The sequence below is a fragment of the Giraffa tippelskirchi genome, chromosome 7 (assembly GCF_054371585.1).
Source record: "Giraffa tippelskirchi isolate mGirTip1 chromosome 7, T2T-mGirTip1v1.2.pri, whole genome shotgun sequence".
NCBI lineage: Eukaryota > Metazoa > Chordata > Mammalia > Artiodactyla > Giraffidae > Giraffa > Giraffa tippelskirchi.
Genome location: NC_137281.1, coordinates 19,194,946 through 19,212,747, shown reverse-complemented (window position 1 = coordinate 19,212,747; position 17,802 = coordinate 19,194,946). Strand labels below are relative to the sequence as shown.

Here is a 17,802-nt window from a genome sequence, read left to right as displayed (position 1 = left end):
CTTTCCCTTATAAGTTATTGTAAAATATTCAGTATAGTTCCCCGTGCTATGCAGGAGGTCCTTGTTGGTTACCTGTTTTATATAGAAAAACATGTATATATTAATCCCATCTTCCTAATTTACCAGTCCCCCCACCTTCCCCTGATCTGGTGACTCAAATGGTAAAGAATCTGCCTGCAGTGCAGGACACTTGGGTTTGATTCCTGGGTCGGGAAGATCCCCCAGAGAAAGGAATGGCAACCCACGCAAGTAATCTTGCCTAGAAAATTCCATGGACAGAGGAACCTAGTACAGTCCATGGAGTCGCAAAGAGTCAGACACAACTGACTGATTTAACACTTTCACTTTTTCACACCTTCCCCTTTGGGAACCATAAGTTTGTTTTCTATGTCTGTGGGTCTATTAATCTTTCCTTTTTTTGAGGCAGTACATCCAAAGTATATTTTTTAAAGGTCATGATAAAAATGACAACTAAAAGACAACTAAAAGAAATGCAGGCTAACATGTCTCCTGTAACTCTCTGTGCTGTGCCAAAGACTTACAGAACCATCCCTTCAAAAGAAATCTAACCTAATCCTATTACACCAAAGACAAGCTGTCCTTCGTGAATACCATGGCTGGAAACAAGTTGGTCTTCTCCACAAGTTTCAACTGGTTCCATGTCTCATTCAGTTTACAACCAGTCATCACCTTGGCAACTCGCTCACTGCACTGCTGTGAATGTTCCCCTAATTTAAACTGTGCTCTGGCTTAAGTTGTCAAGCATACCCAGTGTATTATCAGACAATCGGCTCACTTTAAAAGATACAGACCAGTGACAATTGTAGAAGTGAAACCTTTAAGCTGATCAGCTAATTAATGACCCCAAAGTAGAATAATGAGATGTGTGGAGACAGGATTCAATTATCTGGGTCATCTCTCATCTGGAGACAATGTAGGATTCCACTGAGTAGGTACTAGATAACTGGGTAAGCAAGTTTCCTATGTATAACCCTAAATTTTACTAGGATTGGTTAGTTTAATCATGACAAATGATAGTCTATGGCAAGTGGAAGGTGCCTAGAAGAGATTTCAGTGAGATGTCCACAAGTTCAGTTGAACTACACCTGAATGTCTTTGTGTTCCCCGACCTAAAAATGTTTATGCAATTTTCTGGAGAGCTTTTGGGTAGGAAAGCAAAACACGGAGTTTTGCTCCACTGAGTTTTTGAAGTTGCCTAGGTTTTTCTATTGGACTCTGTGTCTCATACCTTCCCTGCATTCAGGAATTAAGGTCCTAACTCTTTTATTAACATTTCTATCTGCCTGTAATGGTTTCTTCTTATTGATTCTGTCTCTTCCAGTTGTTTCAGTGTAGGGAAGAGGAGTGTCAATCAGCAGTGACCATGTGGTGCTGTGGTAACAAACAGCTCCAAAACCTCAGTGACTTCCTCCTTCTACATATATGCTGTGGGTCAACTAGAAGCTTAGCTCATCACCACCACTCTAACATGTGGGCTGAGGGACTTCAGGGGCAGTCCCCCACATGTCCACTGCAGGGGGAAGTGGTTCCATCCCTGGTCAGGCAACTAAGATCCTGCCTACTGTGCGGCATGACCAAAAAACATAAAATGTGGGCTGACGGGGTGGCCACCATTTCAAACCATTTCATTATTTGGCTAGTCACAAAGCCAGCAGGGAAAGGGCACTCTGGAGGGAACTGCCCTGGCAATAAATGCCCCAGGACAGAAGAGGTAGCCCTCACTTCTGCAACACAATTCATTAGCCAACACTAGTCACAGGCCACTCCTCTGAGGCAGGAAGTTTACTTTGTGCTGGAAGGGGGACATTGGGAAATAGCTTGTGAATATTAGAAAAGACAACCAGAGGAACTTTAACCTCTCACTTGTTTTAGAATTCCCTTATTTTCCCTCGATTACAGTTTCTCCCCTTTTTTTCATACTCTCATAAAATAGCTCTGATTTCTGTTCTGTCCATTTTTAGATTCATGGATATTACAGTTAAGACAGTACTGAAGAAGAGCCTCTATTCCAATAGTTACAAACAAGGATTGTTCGTGTCAGTAGCTCTAGAAGAAAAAAAGAAAGAAATTTGCCCACTAATTGTTTGTTCTCACTTTCTTCCTTTTATGCATTCTGGTTTTCCTCAATTATTTTTCCTTCCACCCTTCCATGCTAGTCTCCTGCTCAATCTCTTTTATTGAAAAAAATTACTCACCCCTTTATCTTTCCTTCTTCTTAGCTATTTAGTCCAACTGGCAAAGAACTCTGTGGAATAGCAGAATTTTAACTTTGCTGGTTTCCCAACCTCCCTCCCTCCCTCAATTCAGGTGAATTTGTATCCTCAGATATCTCATCTCAGGAATCACTGCTCTGTCTGAACAATGAACTAGGTTTCTCTGGACCTTTCTCCCACTTAATAATTAAGGGTCCAACCTGTTGTCTCTGTACACACCTGGAAGTCCCCAAGAGATACAGACATAACTCATTTTATTGCACTTCATTTATTTTTTTCCTTTTAATGAGCTTTGCAGATACTGCATCTTTTGCTAATTGAAAGTTTGTGGCAACCCTGCATCAAGTCAGTCTATCAGTGCCATTTTTTCAACAGCGTTTGCTCCATCTGCAATGAAGGAGATGTGAGTACCATCCCTAGGTCGGGAAGACTCCCCCTCTCCTGCCAGAAGGAAACAGCAACCCACTCCAGTATTTTTGCCTAGGAAATACCACGGACAGAGGAGCCTAGGTGGGGGTCACAAAAGAATCAGACACAACTTAGCAACTAAACAACAACAACAAATAATGTTTTTTAGGTACAATGCTATTGCACACTTAATAGACCACAGTAGAGTATAAAAATAACTTCTACATACTCTGGGAAACCAATTCATGTCAAATTCATGTGACTCACTTTAGCGCAATGGTCAAATCCACACTGTCTTCCAGGTACACCTGTATCTCAATGAAAAAGTGCATTACTAAGACTCAAATCTTCAGTTTCACTCCCTTCCTACTATTCATGGCCCTCCTTCTCAGTCCGGATCCAAGTACCCAGCTGTTGCTAAGACACTCAACCTGTCCAGCGTTCCTGAAGTTGGGTGGAAAGCTTCACTCACACTGCATTTTACTCTGTTAGCCAGGGACAAGGAGAAGGCAATGGCCACCCACTCTAGTACTCTTGCCTGGAAAATCCCATGGACGGAGGAGCCTGGTAGGCTGCAGTCCATGGGGTCAGGAAGAGTCGGACACGAGTGAGTGACTTCACTTTCACTTTTCACTTTCCTGCATTGGAGAAGGAAATGGCAACCCACTCCAGTGTTCTTGCCTGGAGAATCCCACGGAGAGAGGAGCCTAGTGGGCTGCCGTCTATGGGGTTGCCCAGAGTCGGACACGACTGAAGCGACTTAGCAGTAGCAGCAGCAGCCAGGGACAAAACAGGACGGCTTATAAAGCTGGTGTGTATGCCATAAAACAGATCCAAATGACCAACACCATGTTGCCCTCGGAGGACTACAGTTGTGCTACTGGGTCAAGCAAGCTACCAAGTCTGGTCCTACAACCCCGGGGATTTTCCTGAAAATCTTCAAATAGATTTCCCAAGGCCAGCTCTGCTCCTCACCAGGCACACCTCAGATCCAGCCATGAACCTAGGTACGACCTCTACCTTTTAGCCAAGAACACCACAAAAAAGTATAGCCCAGCCAAAAGCAGTAACAAACTCAGAAGTATAGGGCTGAAAGAATGTCAAGGTCCACTGCTGAAAGCCAGTGAGGGGGAGGATGGGGTGATAAAGACAGCCCACAGAGGGTTTAGGCGACGTGTGGAGACTCCAAAGTGCATACTCACTGACTTCAAGAACCAAAGACAGCTGACAAGGCCTCGCCATGGGACCTTAGTAGCCCGACAACTCGCGCCTTAAACCCACCCAAGAGCCGGGGATGGCAGTGAGTGGGAGGGGCATCGCCTTCGCGCCGGCCCAGCCCCAGGACCCGGGATGCCCGTGGGCGGGGCCTGAGCATCGCCCCGCCCCCGCCGCCCGCCACTCGGGTCACCTGACCTGCCTGCAACTCACGTGATCCGTCCCCAGCGCCGCCATTTTGGAGCTCCTGATGAGGATGGGGAAAGCGGGTTAAAAGAGGGAAAAGATTCGTGAGCGAGGTGGGCGAGGGCGAGGGCGAGGGCACGGCCGGCTCCTGGCCGGCAAAGGAGGCTCGCGGAAGCAGCAGCCGCCGCCCGACCGCAGGTACCGCGTCCCGGGGCCGTCCCTCCGCCCGCTGTTAGCGCCGCCGCCGGCCATGTGCGTCCTTCCCCTCAGGCCTCTACCGGCGCCGGCTTCCTGCTCAGCCGGTCGACACTCTCCCGGTGCTCGCCACATGCCCCAAGTTCCGTGTCCCTTTTCAGTCCTCTGTCCCGTCCACAGCAAGGACTGTGGAGACCCCGGGCTTGCCCCGCAGCTGCGGGTGGGGGGAACCTGCCGCTCCCGGTTTAACTCTCACCAGCCTGGCCCGCAGGCAGGCCCGCCGGCCGTCGCTTCCCTCACCTTTGCACAGGTGAAACCGCTTCGCCTAACGGTGTCCTCCCCGCGTCTCTTGATTGCTTTTCTCAACCCCTTTCGCCCCTGCCCTTCAGCCACTGCTTGGTGTAGGGAGAGCTAGTAGAAAAGCAGTTCTGGTCTCTGCACCCATTTCGAACCACTTCGATGAAGTAAGTGGTCTCCCTAATGATCAGTCACTGAAATCACTGGGAAGAGCTCCCCACCGTTAAGACCTGGGGGCATCCGGAGTGAAAGGTTTGTGTGGGGAAGGCCTGGATGATTAATTAGGCCGAGGCCACCATCCCAACCCGCAGGCGATCTTTTTAGTTACCGCAGAGGGCTGTAATTTGCTTTCGGTCTGCATCTCTCTTATCCGGCAATTACTGGATTTATCACTTCTTTCAGTCTGTACTTTTTTCTCTGCTGTGACTCAGTGTATGGGTTGCATTATTGATTAAAAGAAAAAGTCTGGCCCTGCGTTCCTTTACCCCACTAACTCGTTTAAAATTAATTTCAGGGGAGAGCCAAAAATGTGCTTTCTGCCCTGGCAATGAACTATTTACTTAACCATAGTCGATAAAGTTGCATTATAGGTGAAATGAATACCACTCTTTGATCTTTTAAATTCTAGCTACTATAAGAAATAGCAAAGAAATGTAGGACTGGGGCAGGGAAGTGCCTTCGATGATATACATAGGTCAATCGACTGCTGCCTTTCAGTTGTAGAACTGTTGGAAGTTTGCAGAATCTACCATTTAGACTGTATTTTTTATTAAGATTAAAATGGCAGTGTACAGCTTATTGCTTTTTATTCATTAGAAAGTGATATCAGTAAAGCCAATAGTATTTTGAGTCAATTAGATAAATTTTGAGCTAAAACATGAAATATACGATTATTGGAGAAATTTCCAGAGCTGTTTTTTTCCCCCAACAAATCCTGAAGTCTGCTTATTAGGTAAATTATGTAAATTTGCATCACATGATTGGGTTCCATGAACATTCCACTGAATTTCTTTTGACATGAAATATTGGGTAATTTTTCACTGTCCCCCTCCCCCCCCCAAAAAAATTACTACTTGGTTTCACCAAGAAAGAGAAATGTTTGATACTATATATTTTCATTCTTGGCTACAGCTGGATTTTGAAGATTGATTCAAGGGACTGTATTAATTTCAGGAATTGATTTGAAAGACACTGGCTCTGCTACTTAACAGCCATGTAACCTTGGGTAAGTCACTTAAACTGCACTGAGTGTTCCCTTATTTGTAGAATTATGTAACACCAAGTTAACCTGTCCCAAAGACTTAATGAAGCTCAAACATACATGTTTGATACTGTCTAGCTGTAAGGGGCTATTGCTCTTTTCCGTATTTATACTTTATACATTTTTTGTTCACACTGAGAATTAAGAGGAAAATTGTTGTGTTGAGAGGCCTGGCATGCTGCCGTCCATGGGTCTCAAAGAGTCAGACACGACTGAGTGACTGAACTGAACTGAGAAAGGATGGATTTAGAATAAGATAGACTTGTATTCTAATTCTTAAACCACCTATTACGTTACATCTGTGAGCCTCAGTTTCCTCATCTGCAAATAAAGAGGCCAGTATTACCAGGTACATTAGTAATACAAGAATCTGTACTGGCACTGTTCTCTGGTCTGTGAGTACCTCAAGGGCATAGATTCCCTCTTACTTATTTTGGTAGTCTCCAGCACATTGCTTGGCACATTATAGGTGCTCAGTGAATGTTAAATCTGAATATTGGTTAACATTAGTTTCACCTTATGTCTTAATTGCAGCTGCCAACTTCGAATATTCTCTCAGGCTAGATGCCAGCTAAGACATATTAGGCATACTTTAATATTTACACTCGTTTTTTCTTGATGGTCAGTTAATAATTACATTAAGCTAAGGAGATTTTAACTCAAGTATATTATAGCTGGCATTAATAAGTTAAATCTACAAATAACATGTAAGCATTTTCAAAGTAACTTTCAGTTTATAACCCAGAAACGTGAAAATTTGTCCAGCACAACTCTAGAGTTTTAACAGCTGCAGAATGTAAAACGCTCAGAAACAGTGACTTGCCTAAGGTCACACAACTGAAGTTCCTCTAGGTGAGGAACCCATGAGCTATGCCCCCTGTCACGTTTTGGCTGGAGCAAAATAAATATTTTTCTCTTTTAGAATTACAATAATGTGGAAGAATGAGGAATTGACCATTACTTCTGTAACACAATTTTTTTTCTAATTGGAAGAACAATCTTAGTCTGAAAGAAAAGATGCTTTATATAACATACTGAACTGTCTTCTTCCACAGAAAATTACAGCTTTTATCCCACCCAGGCCTGCATGAATTGTTCAACTTGATTTTAGTTATGATAACCATACTGCTATAAGGGAAAGGAACTAATTAGATGTACAAATAAGCCAAACAGCAAATTGTAAGGAAATACAGCTGATATAAGTTGGCTCTTTTCTTGGGAAAGACATTAATTACAAGCTTTTGCCTATGGGAGTCTATTGTTTAGGAAAGTGGAGAAGGTTGTAGAACATTTCTGGTTTGGGATACAACATTTATTTACTTATAACAATTTGATATATTTGGTTGAATGTTATGTCTAAAGATTTCAAATGAGAAACACCCTGTTTTGCTGATGCCTGTAGTCTTTCCTCATCCTAGTAAACCTTACTGCTCAGCCATACTGGTCTTTTCTCTAATCTCTAGATATCATGCTTATTCTCTCTTCTGAAAATCTACTGATGTTATGGTTGCTTTCTTGTCACCAAATTCCAAGAAAGCAAATGGCAGGCACACTCAGATTAGGACAATTCAGGGAGGGTGTATTTTAAAAGATACTTATAAAGATGTAGGACCTATATAGTCAAGCCCCAGGAATCATTCAGTTATCTGGAGCTAGCAGCATCGGGAGAAAGGAGAGTCCTGTAGAACAGCCTGCCTGGAGAGAATGGCCTTCTGTTGAGGATCACAGCTGGTTCAAGGTGACCTCGAGGGAGGGAACCAAGAAAATGAGTGTCTTGATCTCCCTTTGCTGCCTCCTCCTGACTTCCTGTTATGGCTCCCCATTGGCATAACTCAACCAGAGGGCATGGGAGCCTAATGATGTAATTCCTCCTGGAATAGAGAGCAGAGTGGAGAATCAGTCAGTGAGCCCACAGGGGCAGATGGGTGACATCCACAGAAGGCTCTTCTTTCAGAATGCAGTATGCATCTTACCTCTTAAGAAAGCCTTTGTTTCCCTTCCTGATCAAAATGAGTCAGTTTCCATTAGGATTTGGTCATTGGCTGTTGCCTTCTAGCTATTTCACCTTGGGTGATTGTTGTGCAGTCACTAAGTCATGTCCAACTCTTTGCGACCCCATAGACTGCAGCATGCCAGGCTCCTCTGTCCTCCACTGTCTCCTGGAATTTGTACAGATTCATGTCCACTGAGTTGGTGATGCTAACCATCTCATCCTCTGCCACCTCCTTCTCTTTTTGCCTTCAATCTTTCCCAGCATCAGGGTCTTTTCTAATGAACCGGCTCCTTGCATCAGGTAGCCAAAGTATTGGAGCTTCAGCTCCAGCTCCAGTCCTTCTAATGAATATTCAGGACTGATTTCCTTTAGGATGGACTGGTTGGATCCAACACCACAGTTCAAAAGCATCGATTCTTCGGCACTCAGCTTTCTTTATGCTTCAGCTCTCACATCCATACATGACTACTGGAAAAACCATAGCTTTGACTATACAGACCTTTATCAGCAAAGTGATGTCTTTGCTTTTTAATACACTATCTAGGTTTGTCATAGCTTTCCTTTCAAGGAGTAAGCGTCTTTTAACTTCATGGCTGTGGTCACTGTCCATAGTGATTTTGGAGCCCAGGAAAATAAAATCAGTCAATGCTTCTACTTTTCCCCTTCTGTTTACTATGAAGTGATGGGACTGGATACTATGATTTAGTGTTTTGAATGTTAAGTTTCAAGCCAGCTTTGTCACTTTCTTCACCGTCATCAAGAGGCTGTTTAATTCCTCTTTACTTTCTGCCATTAGAGTGCTATCATCTGCATATCTGAGGTTGTTGGTATTTTCCCAGCAGTCTTAATTCCAGCTTGTGATTCATCTAGCCCAGTATTTTGCATAATATACTCTGCATAGAAGTTAAATAAGCAGGGTGACAATGTACAGTCTTGTATTGCTTTCCCAATTTTGAACAGTTATTCCATGTCTAGTTCTAAATGTTGCCTATTGATCTGCATACAGGTTTCTCGGGAGACAGGTAAGGTGGTCTGGTACTCCCATCTTTAAGAGTTTTTCAGTTTGTTGTGATCCACACAGTTAAAGGCTTTACTGTAATCAATGAGGCAAAAGTAGATGTTTTTCTGGAATTCCCTTGCTTTCTCCAGATTCAGGGAATGTTGGCAGTTTGATCTCCTGTTCCTCTGGGTTAATTTCTCGACCCAGCTTGTACATTTGGAAGTTCTCGGTTCACCTATGGCTGAAGCCTATCTTGAAGGATTTTTAGCATAGCTTTGCTAACACGTGAAATGAGCACAGTTGTACAGTAGTTTGAACATTCTTTGGCATTGCCCTTCTTTGGGATTGGAATGAAAACGGACCTTCTCACCTTGGTACTGCTGGGTTATTTAAAAGTGGTTAATTCCTTTTAACGTCTAAGTGTGTGAGTCTTTCCCACTCAACTCAGTTTTAAACTGTGTGAGTAAAACTTTTTTCCTTTTTTCTTGATATCTAGCTTGATGCCTTGTACATAACTTTTTTTTTTAGCTTTTTAGTTTTAAAATTCTTTTAAGTTTACACAAGTAGAAAGAATAATATAATGAACTCCAAGGTACTCATCATTCCAGTTAGAAAATTTGCTGTTCTTACTTGATTTGTCACCCTCTCTGAGCACCCCTACTCCCCCACCCTTGGTAATGTTTTTTTTAAGTTGCATTTACCTTGATCTCTTAGAGGCCATGGATAGTATGTGGATTATCTTAATCCAGGTTGACAGCATTCTTGAGCCACTGGGATTGTATTTGTACTCCTTATTTTTATCTCCTTTATTATGCAGATTTTACCTCAGGACATGTGATCTCATGCACATTGGTGGCCTAAATGAAATTTTTGTGAAAATTTTAAGAGTTGGCCAATATTCAACTTAACTTCCTCTCTTAGTATACTTTATTATGAGCTGTTTATCTAACCTTTTTTTAACAGAGACTTTTGTTATAATGAGACTTGTGCATCGACTTTGCCATGTGGACCCAAACTGGTTTTTCAGGTGTTTCTTGATGTATTTTATGTTGTGGTATCTGTTTTATAGGTGCCATTTCTGTACTTATCCCCAAATGTATGCAGTCTCTAAAATGAGATACTTGCATAAATGTTCAGGGAAAATTGGAGCATCTGCTGCAAATTTCCATTAGCTCTTAATGCCTGAGCAGACACAGCTTTAAAATCGGAATGTTTTGTCAGATTCTTTTGTATTAGTCTTTTTCTTGCGATGAAATGAGCTCCTCCTCTTCTTCATTTCACTTTCTTTTAAGGTACATGCTGAAATATCCTCAGGGAGCAATTTGCACTGCTCTGTCTCCCTCCTGTTATGTCATTAAATAGTAGAAGGATAATATGAGTCACCTTTGTAACCCTGTGGGTGTGCAGAGTCTATGAGCAAATATTCACTTGTTAACCTCCAGATTATCAATCAGCCTACGTAGCTGTCTCATTTCTTGGGAAGGAGACCTTCCATCTGTAGTAGGGCACCAAATCTTATGTAAGAAATGGAATGTTCGAGGAGTCCTGGTAACTATTATTTAAGAAATTTGCATTAATCAATTGAACTGAAAGAAATAAACCCTTAAGTGAATGACTCTAGAGGGAAATCAGTAATCACTTGAAGAGCTTAAGCTGCCCTTGGCCTACAAATGTGGAATTCTCAGACAGTGTGGGCTTCCCAGGTGGTGCTAGTGGTAAAGAACCCACCTGCCAATGCAAGAGACAAGAGATTCAGTTTCGAGTCCTGGGTGGGGAAGAGCCCATGGAAGAGGGCATGGCAACCCATTCCAGTATTCTTGCCTAGAGAATCCCATGGACAGAGGAACCTGCTGGGCTGCAGTCTATGGGATCACAAAAAAGTTGGACACGACTGAGCAACTAACACTTTCATTTTTACTGTGAAGCCACAAAGGATTTTTCTAAAGAAACACATTGTTCTCCCCACTGGCCCCTTCTTTAGTGACTTAATATTGACTGTAGAGATTTAAAAACACTTCTGTTCTTCCTGCTTGAGAGAGAGAGATAAAGGAAATAGTCTTTTGAGAGGTAATGCCCTCCCACTCCAGTATTCTTGCCTAGAGAACCCCAGGGACGGAGGAGCCTGGTGGGCTGCCGTCTACGGGGTTGCACAGAGTCGGACATGACTGAAGCAATTTAGCAGCAGCAGCAGCCCTCAGATTGTTTAGGGGGGGACAGTGACCCAACGGCCAGTGGCCTTGGGGAGCTGGCATAGCTGTCTTTGCTGTGACAGCTGTGGAATGCATACCCTGCTGGGAGTGCAGCTAGAGGTAGAAGAGAGTTAAAGCCCATCGCGCAAGGCAGAGTGTCAGGTCGGAGGGGAGAAGTGGTACTAAAGAAGCTGAGAGTAAAATGCTTGCCTTTTTGCATGATATGGATCTGGCTATAGAAAGTTAGTGTGCCACAGAGAGTAGAAAATAAGAGCAGGAAAGCCGTGACTGCTGTCAGCTGATGGGGGAGAAGAGGGCCTGAAACTGATCAGAGGACTGGTGAGGTCTTACAGGAATTCAGGTACCATCTTGGCAGCACCTAATGGACCCCTAAAAGTTGATTCAGCCACCTGCAGGAAGAGGAGCCTTGCTTCACCTCCTGAAGTGAATTCAGAGCCTGTACTGAGGTTTAAGACTAGTATGATCTTTGGCCTGTAGCTAGTTCTACTAGTAACTTTGCTGGCATTTACTGAATGTTGTGAGTAAGATTCCAGAATGCACCTAAAATGTGGAAAAACAAAACTTGGTGCTGGAAAAAAGCCTAAACTTAAAAATGTGTTCCAAGTCAACAAGTTAATCTCACTTTAAGCCAAAGGAAATTCTTGAAAGTTCTGCCAGAAAATATTCAAGATTTAGGCTAAAAGATAAAGCATTTCATGTTTAATGTCTTCCTTGGCCAGAACACATTACTTGAACCTTCAGATAACCCCTTTTAAGGCCTCTGTGCTTTTTTAGACCTAAAACACAACTAGGATATCAGTTTTTGCCTTCTCTGCCCCTTTCCCTTTCAGAAAAAAACACATATGTATGTATATGAGTGTGTGTGTGTATGAGTAATAGTTGACCACTAATATGACCTCTAAAAAAACCACAGCATAGTTTGTGGTTTATTGTCAGGAAAATAAATAAAAGAAGGAACTGGATCATTGCTTTTATTTAGTTTCATTTGTATAATACTTCTCAAAATTCTCTATGCCCTTTACATAAGGTTGCATGCCCATATTTTCACAGTTCCAAAGATCTGGGGCAGGGGGGAGTTGATGGTCTTGGTAATAAATCACAATTATACTTGGTGCAAGAAATTGTCTCCCGAGAATTGCATCAATCGTGTTGAATTTACAGAATGGTTTCGTAATACTTGAGGTGGTTCCACATGCCCTGAGAATGATTGTATCCCTTTAATAATAGAATAGCAGTCTTTTTTTGTTTTTTCTGGCATTGTACAAAAGAGGAGTACTGATTAGGTCCAGCTAGATGTTTAGGGGAAAGAAAGTCAAGAAAAAAGGAGATGTAGTTAACTCATTTCCAAAGAAAGAAATGAAGGCTTGAAAGACCTTGATCATCAGTCTCAATAGGGGACAACACTCCAAAGAAAACTTCTAAGCAATTTAAGTCTCTACTGAGGATAGCCAGGTATATCAGTAAGGAGCTACCAGGTTAGAAAATACTTGAAAGTGAAGTCGCTCAGTCATGTCCGACTCTTTGTGACCCCATGGACTGTAGCCTACCAGGCTCCTCCATCCATGGGATTTTCCAGGCAAGAGTACTGGAGTGGGTTGCTATTTCCTTCTCCAGAGGATCTTCCTGACCCAGGGATCAAACTCGGGTCTCCCGCATTGCAGGCAGATGCTTTACCATCTGAGCCACAAGGGGAGTCCTAGATCAGCTTAAACTCTTAAGAGTAGTTTAGATTTCCTGAATTACATGCCTATAATGACCTTGTAACCTGGTATTCCTTTCTGTCATATGTTCTGTATTTTTAGATATGGAAGAAAGCAGCAGTGTCGCCATGTTGGTGCCAGATATTGGGGAACAGGAAGCTATGTTGACTGCCAAAACTGTCATCAGTTCATCATTGGAAATTGATGAACAAAGAAAAGCTAAAACAGATCCATTAATCCATGTTATCCAGAAGTTAAGCAAGATAGTGGAACATGAAAAGTCACAAAAATGTCTTTTAATTGGCAAAAAACGGTCACGTTCCAGTACTGCAGCACACTCTCTTGAAAGTCAAGAATCTTGTGAGATTCCAGCTAAAGTAACCCAGTCACCTGCTACTGATATTAGAAGAGCTGAGATGTCTCAAATACATTTTACCCCTGACTCTCCTGCCCAGAGTGATGGGAAGGCTATGTCTTACCAGTGTAGCCTTTGTAAGTTTCTGTCATCATCTTTTTCTGTGTTAAAAGATCATATCAAGCAGCATGGTCAGCAGAACGAAGTGATATTAATGTGCGCAGAGTGCCATATTACATCAAAAAGCCAAGAGGAACTTGAAGCTCACGTGGTAAATGACCACGAAAATGATGCCAACGGTCACACTCAATCCAAAGCCCAGCAGTGCGTAAACCCCACCAACCTCTTGTGTCACCAAACCTCAGAAAGAAACAGTGAAACCATTCCTGACATCCCAGCAAGTGTGGACAACCCACAGACTCACACCGTCCAAACAGCGTCCGTGGCAGAAATAGGTAGGAGGAAATGGTATGCCTATGAACAGTATGGCATGTATCGATGCTTGTTTTGTAGTTACACTTGTGGCCAGCAGAGAATGTTGAAAACACATGCTTGGAAACACGCCGGTGAGGTCGACTGCTCCTATCCAATCTTTGAAAATGAGAATGAGCCCCTGGGCCTGCTGGATTCTTCAGTGGCTGCTGCACCGCGTGGTGTCCATGCAGTCGTCATTGCAATCGGAGACAATGAACTGAGCATCCACAACGGGCCCTCAGTGCAGGTGCAGATTTGCAGCTCAGAGCCATTATCATCGTCCTCTCCTTCAGAACGGAGTGCAGAAGGTGGGCTTCATCTCGGCCAGTCAGTTACCCTCGACCCTAACGAGGAGGAAATGCTCGAGGTGATTTCTGATGCCGAGGAGAACCTGGTTGCTGATAGCCTCCTTTCATCAGCACAGAAAATCATTAGCAGCAGCCCAAATAAAAAAGGTCACGTTAACGTGATAGTGGAGCGTCTGCCAAGTGCTGAAGAAACACTTTCACAGAAACATTTCCTCATGAATGCTGAAATCGAAGAGGGGAAAAGCCTGAGCCCAACAGAAGCCAAGATCGGGTGCGAAGGAAGAGATGAAGTCTATCATGCTGATAAATGCACTGTCGATATCGGGGGGCTGATCATAGGCTGGGGCAACTCAGAGAAGAAAGACAGCGAGTTAATAAACAAAGGACTGACAACTGATGAGAATGCCCCACCGGGCCGAAGAAGGACAAATTCTGAGTCTCTCAGACTACACTCACTAGCTGCAGAAGCCCTGGTTACAATGCCCATAAGAGCTGCAGAACTAACACGAACCAACCTTGGGCACTATGGGAATATAAACCTTTTAGATCCGGACACCGGACAAAGGCAAGTAGACGGGACAGTGGCAGCGTATTCTAAAATGATGTCCCCACTGAAAAACTCTCCTGAGGGGTTAGCTAGCTTCAACCAAAGCAACTCTACCTTAGTAGCGCTCCCGGAGGGTAGGCAGGAGCTGGCAGACGGGCAGGTTAAGACGGGCATCAGCATGTCCCTACTCACTGTGATTGAAAAGTTACGGGAAAGGACAGACCAAAATGCTTCCGACGATGACATTTTGAAAGAGTTACAGGATAACGCCCAGTGCCAACCCAACAGCGATGCGAGTTTGTCAGGAAGCAGCGTGGTGGAGTACATCCCTAACGCTGAGCGGCCCTACCGCTGCCGGCTGTGCCACTACAGCAGCGGCAACAAGGGTTACATCAAGCAGCACCTGCGAGTCCATCGGCAGAGACAGCCCTACCAATGTCCCATCTGTGAGCACATTGCTGACAACAGCAAAGACCTGGAGAGCCACATGATCAACCACTGCAAAACAAGAATATACCAGTGCAAGCAGTGTGAGGACTCCTTCCATTATAAGGTAAGCATGGGCTCATCAAGTCCTGCAGAAAGCTGTAGAGTTTTAGAGCAAAGAGGGAGCTTTCTAGGTACAGTCCGACCACCTCATTTTATAGATAGGGAAACTGAGGCCCAGAATAGTTTGGTAATGTGCCCAGTGGATCCCTATTAATTAGTGTTAAAGTTGGGACTGAAATCTGGGTCATCAGAATGTCTGGCATAGGGTTCTTTTTCCCCGCCTGCCCTGTCTTTAACAGACCTGTGTTTATTGCTTTAGTGTGTTCATGTGTATATCTTTTTTAAATTGTGTTGATTTTAAAGTGCAAGGAAATTACAAGGGGATGTACAGCAGAGGGACATTGTACACACATCTGACTCACATTTAGCCTTATGTCATCAATGCACAGAAATACCTATTTTTAATTCTACATGGCCCCTAAATGCAAGTCATTCACTTCAGCTGCTACACAAGCAGCCAAAGGTGATTTATACCATTGCACAGGGAGAAATGGATTGTATGAGATCTAATGAAAGATAGTGCAGTGGAAACAGAGCCATGTGTGTTATATTTTATGGGGAGTTTACAGGACTTTCAAGGATTACCTTGACTGATTTTCATTTTATGTGCTACCTAAAACCAGCAACCAGTATGAAATACTGTTTTTGTAAAGGAAATTTGCATTCATTGAGTCACTGGTTTAGAACTTTTCTTCACTGTGCCAGTTGACTGTTGGGGGGGTGGGGGGAGGTGTAGCCCTAAAGGGGTAACTGAGATGTAGATTTTGGCTCTTAGGTTAGCCAGTGTTGGGGTCCAGGTCCACTGGTAATAAATAGGTAATCAAGAGTTTTTTAAAAAAAGCCTCTGAGTCAGAGATTTTCACTGTCACTTGGATTGCTCTCATGTAATTGTGAAATGGCCTCCGGCCATTGGACAAGCAGCCCATATAGATGAGCTGCAGAGGCAAGTTCCAGGAGTTTCTTCTGCTGGTACACTTGATTCATGGGGGTGGGGATGAGGAGGAAGAGGTCCTTGGAGTCGCAGTTCCAGTTAAGTCTCTCTTAAACATTTAGTTGATATTTAAAGGCAGAAGTGCAGAAGTTAACTGATTGGATTGGTTTTCATGAAGGTATTGAGTTACTCAACATTCTGCTTGTTCCTCCTCTGGGCTCAGCCATGGTTCAGGAAGTGTACACACACTCCAACAGCAGTGGCTTCCTTTCAGAGACCGTGGAAAGAGGAACTAACTGCCTTTTTGATAAGATTATGTTTTCTCCAGTGTATTTCTTCCTGTAAGTTGTCAAATGTGTCAAGTTATCTTTTAGTGCATTTGGTTTTTAAATACTGGTAATGTGTTCTAGGTACTAGGCCATGAAAGCAGTTCACTCCTTTCTGTAGCCTCCTAGTAACTGTGCAAGTGTGTTTATTGAAAACTACATATTAATTTCTCTCAATTTTTTAGAGTCAGCTGAGGAACCATGAGAGGGAGCAACACAGTCTTCCAGATACCTTATCAATAGCAACTTCTAATGAATCCAGAATTTCCAGTGATAAAACTGATGGAAAATGTGTTCAGGAAGGTATCTGTGCATTTTTTTATATATATATATATAGATGAGATTGACTAGCATACGAAGTGAAAAAAATGCCCTTTTGTTGTCATGTGAGTTATTTTCAGGACTAAGGCTGTGTCTCTTCTCTGTATGCTATGTGAGTGAATCTTATTTCTTGAGTACTAAATGAATATTGTTAGTAAGTAAGTACTCAGCTTCAACTGTCTAGGTAGATGTACTCTGAAATTTATGCTGTCCTGTAAGAGCCAGGTACAGCAGAAACCCTGAGGCGACACGCCAGCAAGTCAGGGAAGCTGCAGCACGGAAGGAAAGCTGCCTCCCTCCCTCAGTACCGGTTGACCCACTGAGAAGGGAGCTTTTGCAGATGGTAGGCCCCCACCTCAAACTTCAACTGAGGCTTCCTGCTGTGATCTTATTCTTATCCAAGTGTGACTGCCAGATTTCATCTGCATTATTTAAAAAAAAAAACAACACAGGCTCTTTTTATGTACCAGTTAGGTGCCAGTCGGCCAAGTTTCTGCTAATAGGAATATTAGAATCAAAAGATTTAATTAGAGTTCCATGAAAAGGCGGATGCCACATCCGGAGAATTAGGGATAAAGTGTAATAAGCTGTGCTTCCTTGCATCAGCTCACTTAAATTGATATACTTTAAATGTCTCAATTGTGGTACATAGCGTTTATGGGGAATAAAACATATTGGGGTGACTTTCCTTTTTAGATTTCCTCAGAATTAAAGTTAGAAACAACTGCAGAGTAAAATGTTTTACCATAATGTTTCATTAAATTATACCCCAGAAAGCATAACTGATTCTAGAATGTTTCTGAAAGAACTGATTTTGACACCACTGTAGCACCAAAATTCCCTTGTCAAACAGATGTCATCCCTGTAAAACTATCCAAAACAAAAGGAGTTTATGACATAGCATCTGTTCCTGCGATAGATGGCTGAGCTAAAACTGTTTTGTTTCCTTTGTACAAAATAGCCCTAACTGCCTCCTTTTATTTTAATTCATTATGTTTCCATATCCCCTTTAAAGGAGACATTAAAACATTTGATATCTTTGGACCATAAATCCCTAATGAAGGAATAAAGTAAGTACTACTCACTGGTACCACCTGCGGTTACTACCAGCAGTGGAATATGTCTTTTCTAGCACCATCTCCAAAAGCAATAATTTAAAACTGTCCAAATGGGTTAACAAATTAAAACCCACAATTTGAATTAAAAAGATTGAAATGTCAGCTCAAAATTAAAATAACCAGTTTGGGCTTCATAGCATTACATCTCTCCACCATATTCCATTTTGCAGCATC

The 17,802-nt window shown here is 42.9% G+C and overlaps 1 protein-coding gene across 3 annotated transcripts in view; it reads left to right on the top strand.

The window, feature by feature from the left end:
- The first annotated feature begins 4,097 nt into the window (after window positions 1-4,097).
- Window positions 4,098-17,802, top strand: part of ZNF507 (zinc finger protein 507) — a 40,868-nt gene continuing 27,163 nt past the window's right edge. The window contains exons 1-4 of one of the 3 annotated variants that reach the window (XM_081510455.1): window positions 4,098-4,241; window positions 5,667-5,760; window positions 12,802-14,936; window positions 16,375-16,492. In XM_081510455.1, the coding sequence (XP_081366581.1) occupies window positions 12,804-14,936; window positions 16,375-16,492 (2,251 nt within the window). In that variant the 5' untranslated portion in view covers window positions 4,098-4,241; window positions 5,667-5,760; window positions 12,802-12,803. The remainder of the gene's footprint in view (window positions 4,242-5,666; window positions 5,761-12,801; window positions 14,937-16,374; window positions 16,493-17,802) is intronic. The other 2 variants (XM_081510457.1, XM_081510456.1) reach the window with 2 other exon arrangements.